The sequence below is a fragment of the Centroberyx affinis genome, unplaced genomic scaffold, assembly GCF_046629955.1.
Source record: "Centroberyx affinis isolate AG114_WGS23_722 - 3 ecotype Tasmania unplaced genomic scaffold, CSIRO-AGI_Caff_v1 ptg000369l_1, whole genome shotgun sequence".
In the NCBI taxonomy this organism is placed as follows: Eukaryota; Metazoa; Chordata; class Actinopteri; order Beryciformes; family Berycidae; genus Centroberyx; species Centroberyx affinis.
This window is the reverse complement of record NW_027279040.1, coordinates 103,473-123,072: the sequence shown is the minus strand read 5'-3', so window position 1 is coordinate 123,072 and position 19,600 is coordinate 103,473. Positions and strand designations below refer to the sequence as shown.

General features: G+C 41.8%; 2 protein-coding genes across 3 annotated transcripts in view; one reads left to right on the top strand and one right to left on the bottom strand.

Annotated features, from left to right (window-relative positions):
- pde3b (phosphodiesterase 3B) overlaps positions 1-13,207 on the top strand; it is a 51,617-nt gene extending 38,410 nt beyond the window's left edge. The window contains exons 5-16 of one of the 2 annotated variants that reach the window (XM_071515830.1): positions 409-509; positions 640-871; positions 1,926-2,017; positions 2,890-3,050; positions 4,012-4,146; positions 4,417-4,528; positions 4,836-4,949; positions 6,207-6,406; positions 8,870-9,073; positions 9,437-9,598; positions 9,788-10,031; positions 10,224-13,207. In XM_071515830.1, the coding sequence (XP_071371931.1) occupies positions 409-509; positions 640-871; positions 1,926-2,017; positions 2,890-3,050; positions 4,012-4,146; positions 4,417-4,528; positions 4,836-4,949; positions 6,207-6,406; positions 8,870-9,073; positions 9,437-9,598; positions 9,788-10,031; positions 10,224-10,450 (1,984 nt within the window). In that variant the 3' untranslated portion in view covers positions 10,451-13,207. Of the gene's footprint in view, positions 1-408; positions 510-639; positions 872-1,925; positions 2,018-2,886; positions 3,051-4,011; positions 4,147-4,416; positions 4,529-4,835; positions 4,950-6,206; positions 6,407-8,869; positions 9,074-9,436; positions 9,599-9,787; positions 10,032-10,223 lie in introns of both variants that reach the window. The other variant, XM_071515829.1, reaches the window with a different exon arrangement.
- Positions 13,208-14,695: 1,488 nt separating this feature from the next.
- cyp2r1 (cytochrome P450, family 2, subfamily R, polypeptide 1) lies at positions 14,696-18,132 on the bottom strand. The gene is made up of 5 exons (XM_071515836.1): positions 17,896-18,132; positions 16,797-16,938; positions 15,994-16,626; positions 15,467-15,796; positions 14,696-14,907 (listed from the first exon to the last, which is right to left on the bottom strand). Exons 1-5 carry the CDS (start codon positions 18,130-18,132, stop codon positions 14,696-14,698), a joined length of 1,554 nt encoding a protein of 517 aa, XP_071371937.1.
- Positions 18,133-19,600: the final 1,468 nt, after the last annotated feature.

Here is a 19,600-nt window from a genome sequence, read left to right as displayed (position 1 = left end):
GCTGAAATGTAGTCCCTGCGTTGCTCCACAGGGTGGCAGGAGCGGTCTAGCTGTGTTGGCTGAGAGGCGTCCTTGATATTAGGATCATGATGCCCCTTTTGTTGTAGCAGTGCCAGATGACTCATTTGATAGATTATCTAAGTCAGGCATATAGAAAGAGGATATGCTGTATCTGCAATGTTGCCTTTTAGTGTGGTGCCCTCAGCACCAGATGAGGCATTACTAGTAGAACGCAATGATACACTTAACAGTGAGAGAGCTTTAAAAGAAGAAAATAGTTGGGTTAGAGTTAATAGTTATAATTCAGTACAGTATATGTAAACATTAATAATCTAATGAATCCAAACTGTTGTGATGTTTTACTGATTCCTGAGAGCCAATAGTGAATATTTGTCTTTTGTGTTCTAGCTCAAGTCTGTCCAATGGGCCCAATGCAAACCTACTCACCATTCCCAAGCAGAGGTCTTCCTCTGTTACCCTCACCTACCACGCAGGGCCCAGGAGAGCAGGTGAGGCGATGCAAGAGAACATACAGTAGATCTCCACAGAGACACTGCACTTGGACTGATTGCTCAAGTTTGATTGAAGGTCATGCCTTGTTTCTCTTTTCTAATCCCTCCACTCTCTTCCTCCCTCCAGGCACATCTCCCAGCCTCAGCCCAGTCACCTCACCCTGCCACAGCCCTCCAGCAGTAGGTACAGGTCCGTCATCCTCCCTTGTCACTCGTTCGCCCGTGGAGTTCCCGGACACGGCTGACTTCCTGACCAAGCCCAGCGTCAATCTGAACCTGCACAAGCCCCTGGGCTACACCCTCAGCTCCCCTGATTTCCAGCAGGCCTTCCGCAGCTCCACCATCCCCCTCTGCACCAGGTAAAAAGTTAAACTTCAAAACAACAGCACTGCTGGAATGGTGTGTTTGGGTACATGTAGCCTCACAGCTAGAAGGTCCTGTGTTCGAATCTTGGCCCTGGTCCTTTCTGTGTGGAGTTTGCATGTTCTCCCCAATTTTGCATGGGGTTCCTCCCACAGTCCAAAGACATAGAGGTCAGGTGAACGGGAGACTCTAATTTGCCCATAGGTGTGAATGTGAACGTTAGTGTGTTTGATGTAGTATGGTATATGATGTAGAATATGTAAAATGATGTAGTATGTGATATACAGTATATGCATTATGTATATGATGTAGTATGGTATATTATGTAGATGATATGGTGTGTAAAGCCCTTTGAGACGTGCTTGTGATAAAGGGCTGTATAAATAAGCTTGACCTCACTTGACTTTCACTCTTTAGTTTCTTATTAGTCAGCTGTCTTTTGACCTTCACTTTACTTTTGTCCTCGATGGTAATGACCACTTCACCAGGGTCTTTAAAGAGCCTGAAAAAGTCTTAAAATAAATTAATGAAATTTAAGGTATTAAAATGTATTGAAAATGTCTTACATGCAGTTATTAGAGGTCTTATGTTTTCACCATGCGTTGAGAGGTTTCTTTGTGCTTCATGTTCACTTTTAGGTTAATACAGAACAGGGTTATTCATACAACATGCATTTTATCTGCCTTTCTATACACAATTGGACTTCATTTCCTTTACCAATTAATTTCCTTTTGGCAATTTTCTTATACTGCCCATTCATAAATTTAGAACTTTCATAAACTATGTTTAATCAGAAATAGGCTGTTTTTCACAGCTTTGTTTATTTGTTTTGGTTTTTAAAAAGGTCTTAAAAACAATTCCAGGTAGCATTAACAAGGTCTTAACAAGTCTTATATCTTATACTATATATAGGCTTTCTGAAACTCACAGACACCCTCCTGAACACGGGCAGTAAGTGCCTTCTGTCACAGGTGTCTTGGACAGTGAGTGGATGTTTTTAGTTGGAGTGAAATTGATCATGTCTGTGCCTGTCCCGTCTGTCCACTGCAGCTGTGGCCGTCAGATGCTTAAGGGAGTTTCCAGTGGAGATTCGGGGGAAGGTCACCAGCCGTACACCACTGAGGCTCAACGCAGGCGCTCAGGTACAATACAGTGTCCTTATTGTTTACTTGGTCAAACCATTTAGAATTTGTATAGTTTGCCAACAAGGCACCACTTGCAGTAATACACATACACCTATGTACAGTGCATAATGGAGTGGGAGCAGCATAGTTTCATCCATAGAGTAGAAACACTTATAATCGTCACTAGTGATGTCAGTGTGTAATTAGTTTATAGTTAATTATAAAATTGCTACTCCTGCGTATTTGGAAGTGCTTTAAAAGTTCTCCTTCCTGATTGTTAGCTTTTCATCACAGGGATTGAGCCAGAGCACTTTCCATTATTAGTCTAGGAGGTTAATGCTGCCATCTGCTGGACAGCAACAATAACACAGACACATACACACATGCACACACCACAGTAGTATAACGAACCATACATACCATACTTACCATATCATTTGAAGAGTTTGACTTAAAAATTAAAAATAAATTTAAAAAAAATAAACTTTTCAAGCTTTCTAATCCATCATAACCTAATACCTATATGAAGCAAATTGATTAAATCTTTAAAGTAGCCCTGCATGTAAAATACATATACCTGCCTCATACTGACAGTCCTAGAATCAAAAGCCTAGTCAAAACACTTTAAGGGTAAAAAAAATAATTGGATCCAGTGAATCAATTCATAAGTAAATCCAGTAATGTAGTGATCAGGTTTCCAGAGGGGGTCCCATACTGCAATTCCAGACTGGGGCTTTAATTTTAAAACAACGTGTGAAGGGTTCAACATATGAAACTAATATGGAAGTGCAGGTGTAGGTGTGTGTTACGTCCATACCCTTATGACTGCTTGTGTGCCTTTACACTTACAGTGCTGTGTGTGTGTGTGTGTGTGTGTGTGTATGCAGCAGGTGAAGGGCTTGACTTCATGGGAGAGCCTCTGATCAGGGAGGAGAGTGTGGAGGTGGAAGTATCTGGGGAGAGGAGGCCAGACGTGGCAGGGAGCCAGGGGCAGGCGGAGGAGGAGGAGGACAAGAGCCCCGGCAAAGACCAGCAGACTCAGGAATCAGAGGTACGTTTGACCTAGAGGCTTCAATATGATAACCTTATATGGCAGCAGACTGACAGCTACAGCACAGTGGACAACCATTTCACTTGTCATGTGATTTGAATATTTTGCTCCAACAAGTAGGCTAGTTCTGATAATACCACAAAATTGACTTGACTCCTATCACAAGCTTTCAAAGGGCTTTATATACCATATCATATACATGTCATATACTTAACTACATCATATAAATGTCATACACCATACTACTTCATATACCATACTATATCAAGCACACTCACATTCATGCCTATGGGTAGTTTAGAGTCTCCAGTTCACCTGACCTGCATGTCTTTGGACTGGGAGGAAACCCACACCAGCACAGAAAGGACCAGGGCTGAGATTCGAACCCAGGACCTTCTTGCTGTGTGTGCTAAAATAGTGCGTGTTCAGCGTGTTCAGTGTTGTACTGTCATTAGTCCCGAGTGATATGGTTGTAAATAACTTTACCAAGCCTGCCTGCCACAGTTACCTTCCAGACTGGCTTCCAATGTGTGAGCAAGTAGGGATTCATGTCTTGTTTATGAACACATATGGTTGCTGCGGGGATTGAACCTATGACCTTTCCCCCTCGGCATCTCTTGGGTTTCCCTAGTTAGCCTACAGTTGATCTGAGCTGCAGTCGTCTTTCCTTCAGTCGACAAACCACTATTGTTGTTAAAACTTCCCAGCTGTGCTAAATTGAAATCAGTTTCAGGATTTGTCTGGCAGTTGAGCTGGGACATCACAACGGCCTTAAAGCACATGTGTTTTTTGGAGTCTGCCTATATATTTGTACTAGAACAAATATCTTTTGAATGGTGCTGTCTCAATATCAGACTCTGTATTTTAGTGATCTGTGTACATTCACACTCACACAAATATGTCAATGTAAAAAATATGTGTGTTAATGTAAATAACTTTTACATTTGCTGGTTGTCTCCAGGGTGAGCAGGAGTTCAGAGTAGATCCCATGCTGGAGGACCATGATGGTCTCATGGAGAAGATAAACAGCTGGAACTTCCAGATCTTTGACCTGGTGGACAGAACGGGAGGGAAGACGGGAAGGATACTCAGCTACGTCAGTACAATAACCAAAAACCAGCCATTTACAGTAGCTGTTTGTTTGATGTCTTTTTTAATATGTCCATGTCTGTTTATAAAAGTGAATTAAGCGTTGTTAAGTTGGATGTTTTAAAATTTTCATGACTGAAACTATTCGTAATGCTGATTTACCTCTTGTTTTTGGGTTCAGTGTGTTTTTTCAGTGCAATGTCCATCATTGGTGGTGCTGGTTATCTTGTGTCCAGGTTTGTGTCTCAATAAAGTTGATTTGTCTGTATTTCCTCAGGTGACATACACCCTTTTCCAGGATACGTGTCTGTTCGAAATCTTCAAGATCCCTGTGAGGGAGTTCATGACATACTTCTGTGCTCTGGAAAATGGCTACAGGGACATTCCCTGTGAGTATTACACTGAGTAGGCTTCAACAGAATCAAACACCTACATGTTATGTTTTAAAAAAGCATTTTGTGTGTGAACATAAACATTATAATAAATGTTCATTGACACAAAGAAATATTGTATGTGTTAGCCCAGAATGTTCCTGAATGTTAGTGGAACTATCGGGTAGCTATTGTGCAGCAAACCGGTGCAGTTTGAGCTCTAAAATTTGATGATTTTCGATATTGTGCTGCTATTTGGTTTCAAAAGAAAGCTGGTGCAGTGGCTAAATAACACTCATGTGAAATACTGTGGTTTAAAACACAGATCATAACCGGGTCCATGCTACTGATGTGCTGCATGCTGTCTGGTACCTGACCACTCGGCCAATCCCTGGGTTCCAGCAGATCCACAATGAACATGTGACAGGAAGTGACACAGGTAAACTGGGCTCATAAACTCATCAGAGCTGGATGGATTATTATGGTTATAATCTTGACGTGTGGCTGAACAACAATAATTTTTGGCTAGAAGCACGCCATCATTTAAGCAGCAATGCTGTGTAGTACAGCTGCCAGCCAACGTTTTAAGTTTTAGTGGTCTGAGATTTTTTTTCTAAGATTTATTATTCAGTCTCTACTCAGATGAAGAGTCTTTGTAAAAGAGCCGTGTACACAGAAATTGATGAAGATTAAACTATAGCCTATGCATGCAGTACCTACTACCCAAAGAGCTGTGACATTAACACAGTACACAAACAGTTCACATGTACAGTATCGGCACAGAATCAAAATGAGTGCGAATGCTTGACAAGAACAACAATGATAAGACTTTCACCGCAATCTTTTAAGTGAATTGTCTTGACCTGAATCTGATCAAAACAATGATTTGTGAAAATTGCACATGAAAATGAAATGACACTTTTCCCCATCTCAGAGCATAATAACCTTAAAAAGATGGCGGGGATAGAAAAATGCAGTCCTTCATTGGTTCAAGAAATCTTGGACCAGCCAATCTTTCTATACCCTTTGATGTCAGAAGTAATTCTGACTGATTGGATCTTGTGGCTTTCAGAAATTCCTGCTGTTGTGGGATGTGCCTTTTTCTCTGTAGAACACAGATGGTTTGGTTTAAAACGCCAAGATTCCCAAGCTTGTCTCTGCTAATGATATTTTAGCTCCATTAGAATTTAATTAAGCCATACCCACTGACGTCTCCCAGAGTGGCTGCCAGAACAGCTGTCTTTTGATAAGGAGAGACGGAGAGAAGGGGATGAGAAAGAGACACAAAGAGAAGAGAAACTGAGTGAGACAGAGTGGATAAACAACGGTAGATGAGGATGTGTGTGTGTGTGTGTGTGTGTGTGTGTGTGTATGTGTGAGTGATTGAGAGAAAGAGAGTCAATTGTGATGAGAGATCTGCAATTTTACCCACTATGAGTTTCTCTCTCTCTCTCTCTCTCTCTCTCTCTCTCTCTCTCTCTCTCTCTCTCTCTCTCTCTCTCTCTCTCTTTCTCTCGCTCTCTCGTTTTTTTTTTTTGTTTGTTTGCACTCCATTTAATTTCTAATTTGAATTTCCTTTACTGTGGGATAGACTCAACTCTCTAATGGATTTTGCCAGGACAGGGTAGTCCTCTAACTTATTTTTCATTACTGTGGACATTTACTGACATAAATCTTGTGTGTTGTTGTGTGCCAGATTCAGATAGTGGGATCTCGCCAGGCCGGATATCCTACGCCTCCTCCAAGAGCTCCTCTATATCCGACGACAGCTATGGCTGCCTGGCCTGGAACATCCCGGCTCTGGAGCTCATGGCCCTTTATGTAGCAGCTGCAATGCATGACTATGACCATCCTGGTCGCACAAATGCCTTTCTAGTAGCCACTAACGCACCACAGGTAACCTACAACATTTATGGACACTTGCTTTTGCTGTAGATTTCTTTCCCATATTTATTTTGGCTCAGCTGGACACATGAAAAGTACCCATGCAATGCATTGTCTACAAGAAAAAGAATGAGAAGTAATGTAGCAAATATAGGTTTAAGCAAAATGAAGTCTCATCACAGGTTCATCACCATTATGAAATACGAGTACACTGATATCACTTCATTTAACCAGACTAATAATGTCACAGTGGGTTCCCACATGCTGTCCGAGGTAAAGACTAGTGTGTTGCATTATTCCCATGCTGACACAGATGACATAACATGTTTGGTTCAAAGGTTGCATTGAGACAGCGCCTATTCTCTCTGAGACGTCACTGAATTAAGAAGAAGGCTAGTACCTCTCCTGTCCCAAAACAATCTCAAACTCTTTGTTTGACCCCCTTCAGTTTGCATACAGGGCCAGTAAGTGAGTGACACCATCAACATTGGTCCTCCACTTTGTCCACCAACACTTCAGCAAATCTGGAGCTGATGGCTCGCACCAGGTGTCATTTGTGGGTGTCAGCTTAGCCTCTTGAACCTGTACACTACTTGTACTTGCTCTTCTACTTGTGGTTCTCCCAGCTTTCCACAGAAAAAAATCATACATATTACATCATACCTGAGCTGCCTAAGCCTCAGTCAAATTTCACCAATCACTGCAGTCCTACAGCGACCTTTCTGTCAAACTGCTGAAGATTGCAGATACACAACCTTGTTAGATTTCATCTCCAACAGCATCAAAAGTTCCTACTGGAGAAAAGTGGGCCATCTAGCATCATGGCACACAAACCACAACTTCCAGCTTAGTGGAAACAAAACAGTGAAAATGATACAGAACTCTCAAGTACACCCACCTTTGTAGTGGACAATGCCACTGTTGGCCTAGTGGAGTCATTTAAGTTCTTGGGTACCCCCTTTACCAACACCCTGAAATAGGATGCTAACATCAGTGTCACTGTCCAAAAATGTCAATAGCCGATGTACTTCCTGAGACATCTGGAGAGACTGAAAGTCAGCCCAGATCCCCTGGTCAAGTTCTACTGGGCTGTAATTAAAAGCATCCTGAGATTCTTCATCACCATCTGGTGCAGCCTTAGCATCTGTTGCCTCTAATACTGTACTTTAGTGAGTTATTCACTCTGTAGAGAGGATCATTGGTTGTAACCTGCCTTCTAACAAGGAACTGTGCTCATCCAACACCAAAAGATAAGCAGCGAAGATCGCCATTGACATCTTGCACCTGGGACGCCACGTGGTTGTCTGCAGGTCTATCGAAACCATACAGTACTGAAGTAGATTTTCCCCTGATTCCACCCATCACCCTACTGCATAAACCTCCCACTTTCCACCCAATACAAATTATCAATGAATAATTCAAACATGCAGTACATACAGAACCACAAACAACTGACTGTCTGTGTACCCTGTACTTCTCTTCTGAATCAATATGTATTTGTTACATATTTAGTTTTGGTTTATACACATCTCGGTGTTACTTTGACTCTTAACATAGGTCTCACAGTCAATCCATGAAACTGAAAACAATATACTGAAAACAATGTTCTGTCCTTATATATCGTTGGTGTCCTGCAGAAACCTTGTGACTCCAATTTTGTCAACATTTTGCTTACGAGTAAAAAAAAAAATCATTATTGTAATGCAAAGCCAGTCAATTGATAATGCATTCTAAAATGTGAAGAATAAATAGCCGTTTTTAGGATACAGGCTTTTTTCTCGACAGTCAAATGATCATAAACTGTGTACATCACACAAAGTGCATCATGTTAGGTCTCAAATTAGGTATAATTTTTATTGTGGTGACTATAGTTAACACAAAGTTAAATTCCCTTTACAAACTCCCTTTACAAAAAAAAAAATTATAATTAATTCCTACAGCACATAAATCCCATACCAGGATCGTCTTGCTCTCTGATTGTGTCCAAGTCAGTCGTGTAAAGCAAAGGTGAAAAGGTTAACTGTATGCCCTTGTTTAAATATTTTATTTTCACAACCTGTCGGGCGATAGCGCTGATACAGTCTAGGTTGTGCAAATGTCCCAGGAAACGGGGTTACATGAAAGGAGAGGGAACCCTGAACTTATTGATTGTCGATGATGTTGACAACCACCATGTCTGGAAAAAGGCTCTTTTTAGTCTAGTCTTCAGTGTTGTACTTCTTTACCCTGTTGTGCTTCTTCCCACTCCCTTCAAACTTACTCAGGCTTTGTGGCCTGCCTCCGCCGTTGTCTCATTCATTTATTGATTGGTTGCTATTTTTAAATTCATTGCACCTTTTGAGACACGTGTGCAGGCACGTCACAAAAGCAAATTTCCCACTGATATTGCAGAGGGGGGGGGGAGACAGAGGGAGACTGCTCAGCCTGTTCTGTTTCCCTCTCTCACCCCTCTGGTTTACCTCCTGTCCTATGCAGGCGGTGCTGTACAATGACCGCTCCGTGCTGGAGAACCACCACGCTGCGTCTGCCTGGAGCCTGTACCTGTCCCGGCCCGAGTTCAACTTCCTGGTCAACCTGGATCACGTGGAGTTTAAGCGCTTTCGCTTCCTTGTCATCGAGGCTATACTGGCCACAGACCTCAAGAAGCACTTTGACTTCCTGGCTGAGTTCAATGCCAAGGTCTGAGATATTATCTGAATTGATATTCATCTATTTATTGTTTTGTTAATGTCTGGCAAAATATCAACTGAATTGTCTGCTTTTATCTGGCACCACACCATTACAACAAACAGGATTAGAGTGCACAGTGTAGTCTTACACAGAAGATCGTCCTTCATGTTTGCAAGTGGTAGCAGAAGTCATATCTGTTAAGCCGATAACAGCTGATAATATACATTTTAGATTACAGGTTACATTTATCATGGGAAATGATTTTCTGCATGGTTGATGAAAATTTAGCTGACAAGTATGCTATAGGATAAATGCAGGATAAAGCAGTTACTCATTGTAATAATGCATCCATCTCTGTCTTTTTATAAACAGGTGAATGATGTGAACAGTCCAGGAATTGACTGGACCAATGAGAACGACAGGCTGCTGGTGTGCCAAGTCTGCATTAAGCTGGCAGATATCAATGGGCCGGCCAAAGTGCGTGACCTGCACCTCAAGTGGACAGAAGGCATTGTCAATGAGTTTTATGAGCAGGTACAACATGCATGCTAATGTTGCAGAGTGTTTGATTTACACAAACCTTCATATTGTCTTTTACAATTGTACAATGGACCAACTCTTCTGTGGTTGTGGTGTAGTGTGTGTTGAGTATCTAGGCTCATCACCAAAGGTTAGTGTCTGTGGGATATTGACTGTGATTTTTTTTGTGTGTTTGGTCTCCAGGGAGATGAGGAGGCTAGCCTGGGATTACCCATCAGCCCCTTCATGGACCGCTCCTCACCGCAGCTGGCCAAGCTACAGGAGTCCTTCATCACCCATATCGTAGGACCGCTCTGTAACTCCTATGATGCTGCAGGCCTCCTTCCTGGCTACTGGATCAATGAAGAGGGATCAGACGAGGAGGAAGAGGAGGGGCAGGTGGAAACAGACACCGATGATGACGAGCTGGAGGAGGAGCTGGCACCAAGTAAGAGATATGACACTAATTCCTCATCAGTATTGTTATGTATTCTATGCAAACCAAAACACACTGCGGTAACCCTATCTAGATTTTCTGAAACATGTTGATTCAACCACTGTATCCTTTAGATTATTATTGAGCACATCTCTGAACATTTCTCGGATAAAAAAACCTCTGTCTGCTTTGTGTCCACTATAGAAAGGAGGAAGGGCCGCCGCAGGTTGTTCTGCAACATCATGCAGCACCTGACAGAGAACCACAAGGTGTGGAAGAAGACCATCGAGGAGGAGGAGAAGAGCAAAGAGCTCGGCAAACAGCAGCAGCCTGACAACCTGCTCCCCAGCCTGCCAGCCAGCCTGCCCACCTCCCCGTCGGATGACATCCAGGTCATCCAGGAGGAGGAGGAGGGAGAGGAGCGTCAGTAGCAGGAGGAAGAGGACGTGGGAGAGACAACATGGATGCTTGGGAAGAGGAGAGGCAGAAAGGGCACGAGTCCCTCAGCCACCTGCCTTTCACCCAGACATGAATATAGAGAAACACACACATAGACAACTGACAAACATGCACATAAAACATACCTTGCTCCCACACACACACACACACACACACACACACACACACACACACACACACATATACACACACATTTTGAAAGTTTCACTGTGCTGACACTCAGATGCTTACGCAGTCACATTGTTTTTGGAAAAAAAAAAGGCCTTACTACTGTGAGCGGATCCTTGCTGCAATGGTGGGAGCCCCACTCCTATGCACTTTCATCCCATGGAGAGTACAGTGCACCCAGAAAAAGCACCAGAACTGAGGAGGAAGGTGCAGAAGAAGAGTGGAAGGGGTCCAGCATAGACTTGCCCTCCATGGTAACCTGGCTGTGATGCTGCCTTGAACGCAAAGCGCTTAAGTCTCCCTTAGGTACAAAATAAAACCTGTCTATTTAAAATGAAAGGTAGATGAAAATAATGAAACAAGCAACACCTTGAAGTGATTGACACCCATTACCAAAGTGAACAGTTCAAACATGGAAAGACAAGAGACTGAGACTGTTTCAGCCTCAATGTCAGGTATATTCTTGACTTATATATCAAATGTGCCTGTCTGAACCTTTACTGAGTCCATATTGGCCCAGAGCCTGGGCTTGTGTAGTTCTCTCCCTTGCTGGCGACACGAAACACTGTATCAGACTCAGTCACAGAGACATTACTGAAATGTTGACTGATTAATAACATTATATCTGCATCATTTTTGATGCTTTTATTCATGTGTACCACCCGCCTTTTATGTTGGATTCTTTTACTCTCTTTGCTTCATTTTGTTTGAGAGTGTGTATGTTTTTTGTTTTTTTGTTTTTTTGTGAATGTGATAGAGAGATTGAACGGGAGAAAGAGAGCACATTTGTAATTATTTTAGTATGTAATTTGTGTGTATGTCTGTGTGTCTTTTCAGTAATGTTTGGTTTCTAATCAGTGAAATGTCCTCTGGTGTTTAACATGTTGCATTCAGATCAGGAGTGCTGTTTCAATGAAGGGATTCTTCGTTTTCATTTTGATTATAAGTATTTTTTTAAAGGTTACTCAGGATTCACGCAAAGTTGAATAATTATTTTGCAAGAATTTATGTCATTAATGTTAAATACACTTTTAAAACAAAGAAAATTAAAATCTGGTTGACTGAAGTAGTTTGTAATCTTTTTATGAACAACTTGACTACAAACAAATTCAAGCAATTGAAATCCTCCTCTGTGACAGAGGAACATATGTGCTGTCTCTCTGCCATTCATAAACTATTTGCATAACCTTTTAACAACCTCACTGGAGAAATGCTTATCTTGGTTGTCAGCAGACTGCAAATGGCGTGTTTGCAGCAACACAACATATTGTACAGTTTGGCGATTCATGTAACAGTATATTAGGTAAAGGTTTTTTCAATTGCAATGTTCTCGGCATTGTTTTTAAACTAACAGTACGATACCTAAACATCTGTGTTTCAATCAATTGGCAGACACTGATGTTTAGACAAATTAAAACCCCAACCCATCTCTCTCTTTCTCATTTTTGTTTTTTGCCAAACCCATAACTCGGCCAGTGTGTAAAGAAGGGATCCAGGGTTTCACTTTCTCTTTGGTTTTGTTTATATATTTTATGACGTGCCACGAGGCAGGTTGAAAAACTAATAGTTCTCTATTTTTGTCTGTAAGAACTCTAGGCATTCCACTAGAATAAGACGTTTTATGAAAGGGAAGGCAGCATTTCTAGCCTAGTTCCTTTATCACCTTATTAAATCATTTTCTCTGGAGAAAAAAAACGTTAAGAAGTGTAAATCAAGATAGTAATATTTAAAGACAAAAAAATAGATATAGGTGTGCACATTTTAATACCAAACAAGTGTTTAGCCTCTGTACAAAAGAGTATGTGCATATAAATATATAAATATATTATATTTTTTAATTAATCAAATGAATGCATCTGTTTTCTACACGCAGCTGACATATTGTACATTGAGATCCTGTAATTACCATTGTGTTTCCAGAGTTTTTATCTACTACTATTTACAGGTGTGGAACTGTGGGGTTTGGTGTTTTATTTTTATTTTTCATTTGGTTTCAGCCTCTCCCTGTTCTGTATCATAACCACTCTTGTAGTCTTCATTATCTCTCTATCACTGTTGTCTCAGTCTACCCAACTAGTGCCAAACTTTCCCTACATAGTCTGTGGGCCGTGATACAGAGTGGCAGATATTTCTGGCCTCAAGTACCACTCGTGCAAGAGAACACCTTGAGTCAAATATTCCACTAGGCTCAAAGTGACAGTGACAGTGGCAAGAGTCAGGAGTCGGACTCAGGTCAGAGCCATATACATTCTGATAACTCTGTCGTCAGCTGTTTCACATGGACCCACGCTGGATCATAAAGCCTTGATAACTCCCATCCTCACATATTCTGGCTCGTTAAGTTGTAAAAGTTGATAGTTTGTTGGCTTCTCACTGTGTAGTCTCTCAAACCACAGTGTCCTCTGATGTTTGTGCCATAAATACATCTATGAATGGTTGTTACCCTTATGTAGCATCAAGATATGTACGTTTGTCTAATGTAACCATTCACCCTTATCAGCATTGTGGGGGCAACTGATTTTTGTTGTTATTTATAGCTGTCATAAAACACCATCCCTAAAGTATCAGCAGTTTCTCATTGATTTTTATTGGTGTGTGTGTGTTTGTATGTCTGTGTGGACTCACAATATACAGTACTATATTTTAAACACCGTCTTCATTTCTTTGCCCTTGTTACCCCAGATACATTACGAGCAGCGTATCAATATCAACATCAATAGTGTCATGTTGGCTAAATAGAACAGTAGGAAACACTTGATAGAGATGCTCATCTTGCCATAATCCGCTGTATCCACAGCACATAACTTTTGTTAATTGTCAATGTATTGTGCACAGCCTAACAGAGGAGTGCTTCTTCAGCCCTCTAGATTACTTAAAATAAAGGGGGAGAAAATGGAGAGGTAAACTAAGAAAATGGGTGACACACATGGCTGGTGTTCACCTTCATGAACATTATTAATGATTATGTTGGGTGTCCTGGGACGGTCAAGGCACAGAATCGGTATGCTGATGACAGTGCCCCCTGCTTGGGTGTCACATTTATCCAAGGATTCTGAATGCAGTTATTAAATAAGATGTTCAAGGATCTTCAAGCTAAGAATAGAAATAACAGTTAACAGGTATTTATCAGTCTGACATCTCAGATTTAGGCTTTAGCAATAGCTTATTGACTAATTTATCAAAAGACAGAATTCACTAACAAAATACACAAAAAATCCCTGTACCACCAGTATTGCAATAAGGACATTTAAACAAACGTTAAATTTACACATAAATGTACTTTGTTAGTACTGATAGGCACCATTTAGCAGAAACCAGTGTTGCATACCAGTTTCTAGAAATCCACCAGTGTTGCAGTGGCCTTCTGAGAGAAGGTTTTCCACAGAGCATTATCCCTGGAGATAGGGTCAGAGTTAGTTCAGATGACGTAAAACATGGCCCAAGTCCAGCTCCAACACACAGTGTACAGAACCTTCTTGGAAAGTCTGCTAGTCTCATTTCGCCCCACAGTTGGGACACGCATGAATCACTGGTCTCATTTAACTGGCCTGAAGCTGTCCTGAGAAGACAGGGCTGTGAACCATCATAGAGGTGTACTCTATCAATCATTGACATATACCTAACCCATCACTACAGCACCAAGGGTCATAGACATTTCATTTTCTGGGCTTCGAGTAACTGAGCTACAAAGAACTCAATCAGTTTCGTACTTGTGTTTCCAGGATATCCGACTGGACTCCGCTCTGAGTCTTGGTGCCTGCCCCTGCTGCTTGAAAGTATTGTGCAAACATGCATATTGCTCAGTAAAAGAATTCATGAGAAATTTCATAGAATGGATTAAGTGTCCATGTGTAAAAATCCACCTTTCTGGTTGAAAGTCCTCTGGAAAAACTGGGTGCACATTGCATTGTAGGAATGGGCTGGAAGGGCTGAAAGACTTCCAGGAGAATGCAGTTTTTATGCACCTGGACCACAGGGTTGCCTTTCTGTGCAAAACACTGAAGTTCAGACTTGAAAGGATGAACACGCTGTAGTGTATGCCTGCTTGCCTACTGAGGAGTGTCTCTAGAGCTTGGAACTTGCTGCTGCCTGCGGATGGCACAGATGGAGTAAGGCTTGGGCTGTAAGGTCATGCCCAGTTTGGGAGTGAGAGTGGGCACGGTTCCTGGGGGGAACTGGAGATGGAACCTCTGCAGCATAGTGGTGAAAAAGAGGAACATCTCCATCCTGGCCAGTTGCTCTCCCAGGCAGTGCCGCCTCCCTGAAGAAAGACACCCAAACATATTGTTGAGTTTAGGCTCTCTCACACACACACAAATGCACACAATTGAATCCAAGTCCTCAACAATACAAGAATAAATAGGTGAACATAAACATTAGAGATGCAATCAGAAAACTCTGCAGTGCTCCTGAATACAGATACTATTGCCTTCTTCAGATATAGTGCCAATAGTAGCCAGCGCAGAGCAAAATTAAGTCAATGACAGGTTTCAATGCATATAAAAGCTGATGTAGCTGATGCACTTTCATGTGTGTTGGGTTGAGTTTTCAAACTCATACACTAAGTGTATGAGTTTGGTTTGGCAGCATCTCATTCTGGAGTCCACCCAGGGACATTCTTACTTTCCAGTTTTACTGTTCTAAGAACCTAAATTCTCTCTACTTCTGAATGTTTGATTCAGAGAAATATAGGGAAATGAAATACCCCTTCTTTAGCAATCACTGTAGGGGAATTTAATGACTATTAGCCCTGCATTTTAACATGAGTATTTGGATTAGGGGAATAGAAAGGTATTTAAGAGGAGGACAAAGAGACTAACCCAGAGAGAAAGGCAGGAAGGCTTCACGTCTGATAAAGTTGCCATTGCTGTCCAGAAATCTCTGTGGTGAGAAAACACCTGGATCGTTCCAGTACTTCTCATCAAAATGCACAGAGTACAGGTTTGTGATCACCATGGTGCCTTTGGGAATTGTGTACCCATTGACTTGTGCATCCTGGGAGGTGGCACGGAAGATGCCAAGGGGAACAATGTTACAGAAGCGTAGGACCTCATGCAAAACGGCCTCCACATAGGGCATCTTCTGTTTGTCTTCCAATGAGGGGGCCCTCCCGTTGCTCAGCACACTGTCAATCTCCCTATGCACCCTCTCTTTATGGGGAAAAAAGAGACATCATCCGGCATTAATTCATGAGTAATATTACCCAATCATTAATTTTGGAGCAAGCTCAATCTACAAAGAAATGTACGTCACATCTCTGTTCTCTGCATCAGATATGGTCCCTTCAGTAGCCTATACATGACAGTTGTCTTGATTACAACCAAGCTTTTTTTATTGGGTAACTGACCTTGAATGTTGGGGTAGAGTGCCATGTACAACATGGCCCAGCGTAGGGTGTTCGTTGTGGTCTCTGTGCCTGCAATGATGAGCTCGCCCACTGAATAGATGAGGTTCTCGTAGGAGTAGGAGGAGCTAGGGTCTCCTGCGCTCTGCTCCAACTCATCCAAATAGGCGTCAACATAGTGCCGTGGTACCTGTGGCACTCTGCCCTGAGAGAAACCCTTGATAACCTGCAGTAGGAAGTCATACACCTCAGCAGCATTGCGGAACAGCTTCTGGTGTTTCCCAAAGGGCAGATACTCAATCCAGGGGAAGGCATTGTAGAGCAGGGCCCAGCCACTCACCGCTAACTCCACATTCTCACTGAATATCTCAATCATGTGCTGGAAGTTGCGGTCGTCATAAGTGAAACGCTGGCCAAAAATGATCAGGTTGGTGATGTTGGACACCGCATTGGTCACCAAGTGTTTGGGGTTGAAGGGCTTCCCCTTGTGCTTGTCAATGGCATCTACAAAGAACATGCACTCTTCTGAGATCTTCCTCTCAAATAGTCTCTGGCCACTGCCAAAGTAACGGAAAGAGTTGCAAGCCAGCTTGCGGTGTTCAATCCAGCCTTTACCATATTTACAGTTGAGAAGTCCTTTGGACGGAAGAGAAAGAAGAAGAACAGAAACGTGACACATTGAATCATTCAAAATATGCATCAGAATGATAAAGTTAAAATGCCTTGATTATCATTTCAACAGTAGGTTTATTAAGATGCTATTGCAAGAGAATAGTATGCAGTGTAATCTCATCTGATCTGCTTACCACCCATTTTGGTCATTTTCTTGAATAAAGGCAGGGATGGGCGATCAGCAAACACCTCACTCTGATGGTACAGGCATTCCCTGACACAATCATATCCATTTAATACCACAGTCAAGATGCCTCCCAGGTCAAGACTGAAGATCTGAAAGAAATGCATAAAAAGTCATCTCTGTATTCCTTTTATTGCTAGCTGATGTTCCTTACACTTAATTTTGAAAATGAGCAGAGGAATCTTACACTCCCCTGTCAAGGAATGATGAAGATTTGTACCACAAGGCTTGTTACAACATTTCCACTGTGTTTTTAAGCCATGTCAAATGGCTTAAAAGAAGAATTAGGAAGAATTAGGAAGGTGTAGTTTGCTTGCTTCTCAATGGCAGTGGTTTACAAAGTGAGGTTGGGGGACCCCCAGGGTTTTTTAGGGGGTCCCCCAGCAAAATGAGGAATGGTTTTAATTTCTCCAACGTTTCATTTGAGGACTGTGAGAGAATGCAATAGCAACAGCTACCCTGACCATAGGCCTACTATAGATTTCACTATTTCACGTTATTTCCCCACTATAAACAGTTCTGTAACAAATCATACTCAAGAAACATCTTCTCAGGCGGGGGTCCTTCAGACAAAATATGAAAAGGAAGTCTGTAGCCTAATATGCATCTATTTGGGGGGGAGGGTTGGACTTTTGGGAGCCCCCTCTCCACACACACCACACACACACACACACACACACACACACAGAGAGAGAGACACACACACACACACACACACACACACACACACACACACACACCCGGTCTGTGGGTCAATCATCCCTTCCAACCCCCTCTGGCGCTGCAGACTGGGGCGAGTCTCTTTTGTTCGTTTCATAACGCATTCCCCTTGACACAATTCATTTTCAAACGTCGGACACACTTTCTTTCTCTCTCTCTCTCTCTCTCTCTCTCTCTCTCTCTCTCTCTCTCTCTCTCTCTGTGTGTGTGTGTGTGTCGGTAATTTCTGAACCCCCTTTGATAGAATAGTGCACCACAAAATTTGCAGTGCGCCTAGACAGTAACAATGCATCGAAAATAAAAAGGCATGCAAAGTCCGAGATGTTTACCTGTCCATGAACTTCACTTTGCTTCTTGAGGAAGACGTGCGGCTCCGTAGCGAGAGACAGCATGCTCCCTATCACTGGGATGGGTGATGGACCAGGAGGAAAGCCGGGGGGCCTTCTCTGCTTGACGAGCTGGCGAACCAGTAGGAGACCGAGAAGGGTAACAACCAGAAAACTAACACCGAACAGAGCCTGCGCCCAGGACACTGACACCAGAGACGGCGACTTAATTGAAACCATTTTTAAAATGTCTATCCCCAGCTATACCTCGCCTGACTCCGGCTTCTGCGCAAAAAGAACTGAGGCATATGCAAGCTATCATCTTGCACATTTTCTATCCCCCGCCTCTAAGGCTAAAATTGGCCAGAAAGTCAGAGTCAGCCAAGGCTGTTGGTGAACTTTGTTCTGCTCTTGATCAATAATCCGGATGATTTTGTGGATATAAGGTTGAATTTTTGACTGGTTTTAATTTACCTAAGCATACAAAGTCAATAGCCTACTATAGATGACAAAGTCACAGTGCAAGGGCACGCGCGTAATTTGGGTATATTTAGGCTATAAAGTGCTTTTTTTTTTTATTTTGTATCCCTCAAAACAAGAAAATAAAGAGTGCACTGTATGGTAAACGGGTGAGAACACAACTGTGTGTGGGGGGGCAAAGAGATGCTAAATCACATGAAACAAAACGAGGGACAAAGACAATCAAATGATCAAATTACATGTCACAGGGACATTACTGTGTTGTAACATGTTTTAATTAGGCTATATAATTCTGTGATGAGTAGCTTTTATTTTAACATAACAGTACAAAACATAACTCTTTCATACTATACTATACCCCTCCAAATTGCATTTGAAATGAGATAATATTGATAACAAAAAGGAAAAAAAACAACACAAACCCCACCAAAAAAAAAAGAGTTCTAATATGCCTAGTCTATCGCCATTAAAGGTATATATCACAAGGCACATTTTACATTTTTTCATGGTGGATCTCTTATCTTTTATATTAAAGATGCACTAGGCAACTTTGCCCTTTGGCAGCCCCAAGTGGCAGTGAGAGATTACTGAATCTTTGTTAAAGTATGAAGGACTTCAGTACCAGACATTGATAGACTGCGCACTACTCTGACCCTGGTAGGTGTGTACATCTAGGTAGATGAAAACATTTTCTGGCAGCAATTTCAGCCATCTTCAGTGAATCCAGCTTCCTCTGGACGGATCAGTCGCTGCTGTATAGGATAAAGTTGTGTATTTTGCTCTTAAGTTTTTTTGAGGACACCTCTCTCAACTACTTTAGTAACTAGCCTATGTAATGATAAAGTTTTAGAATAATGCGTTTGGATTTTACATACTCAACCAATTACTGTTGTCAGTCGGTGAACATTATGAAACCTGTAAACAAACACTTATGGATTGCATAAAACCATTACATGAAACATGATTAGACAATACAACTTTCACTGTTCAAACTTTGCTGTGAACTGAGTTGTTTTAGCAGAATAGCCTAGATACATACTTTATAATCTTAATATTTAAATCACGAATACATAGTAACTTTGGTGGTTGATATAGGGAAACAATGAAATAGAACATAATTATCGATGTGGGGGCCAAGAATGGGTAAATATAATCAGACCTTAGGTAGCAGTGTGGTCCCAGGGGAATAACTGGGTCCAACTATTGGGAGGATAATTAAAACACTTAA

Coding starts and splice junctions, on each gene's coding strand:
- cyp2r1 (XM_071515836.1), bottom strand. CDS start 18,132: ATGGTTTCAATTAAGTCGCCGTCTCTGGTGTCAGTGTCCTGGGCGCAG. Junction 16,939..17,895: donor AAAGTGAAGTTCATGGACAG/GTAAACATCTCG, acceptor CATTTCTTTCAG/ATCTTCAGTCTTGACCTGGG. Junction 16,627..16,796: donor GAAAATGACCAAAATGGGTG/GTAAGCAGATCA, acceptor TTCCGTCCAAAG/GACTTCTCAACTGTAAATAT.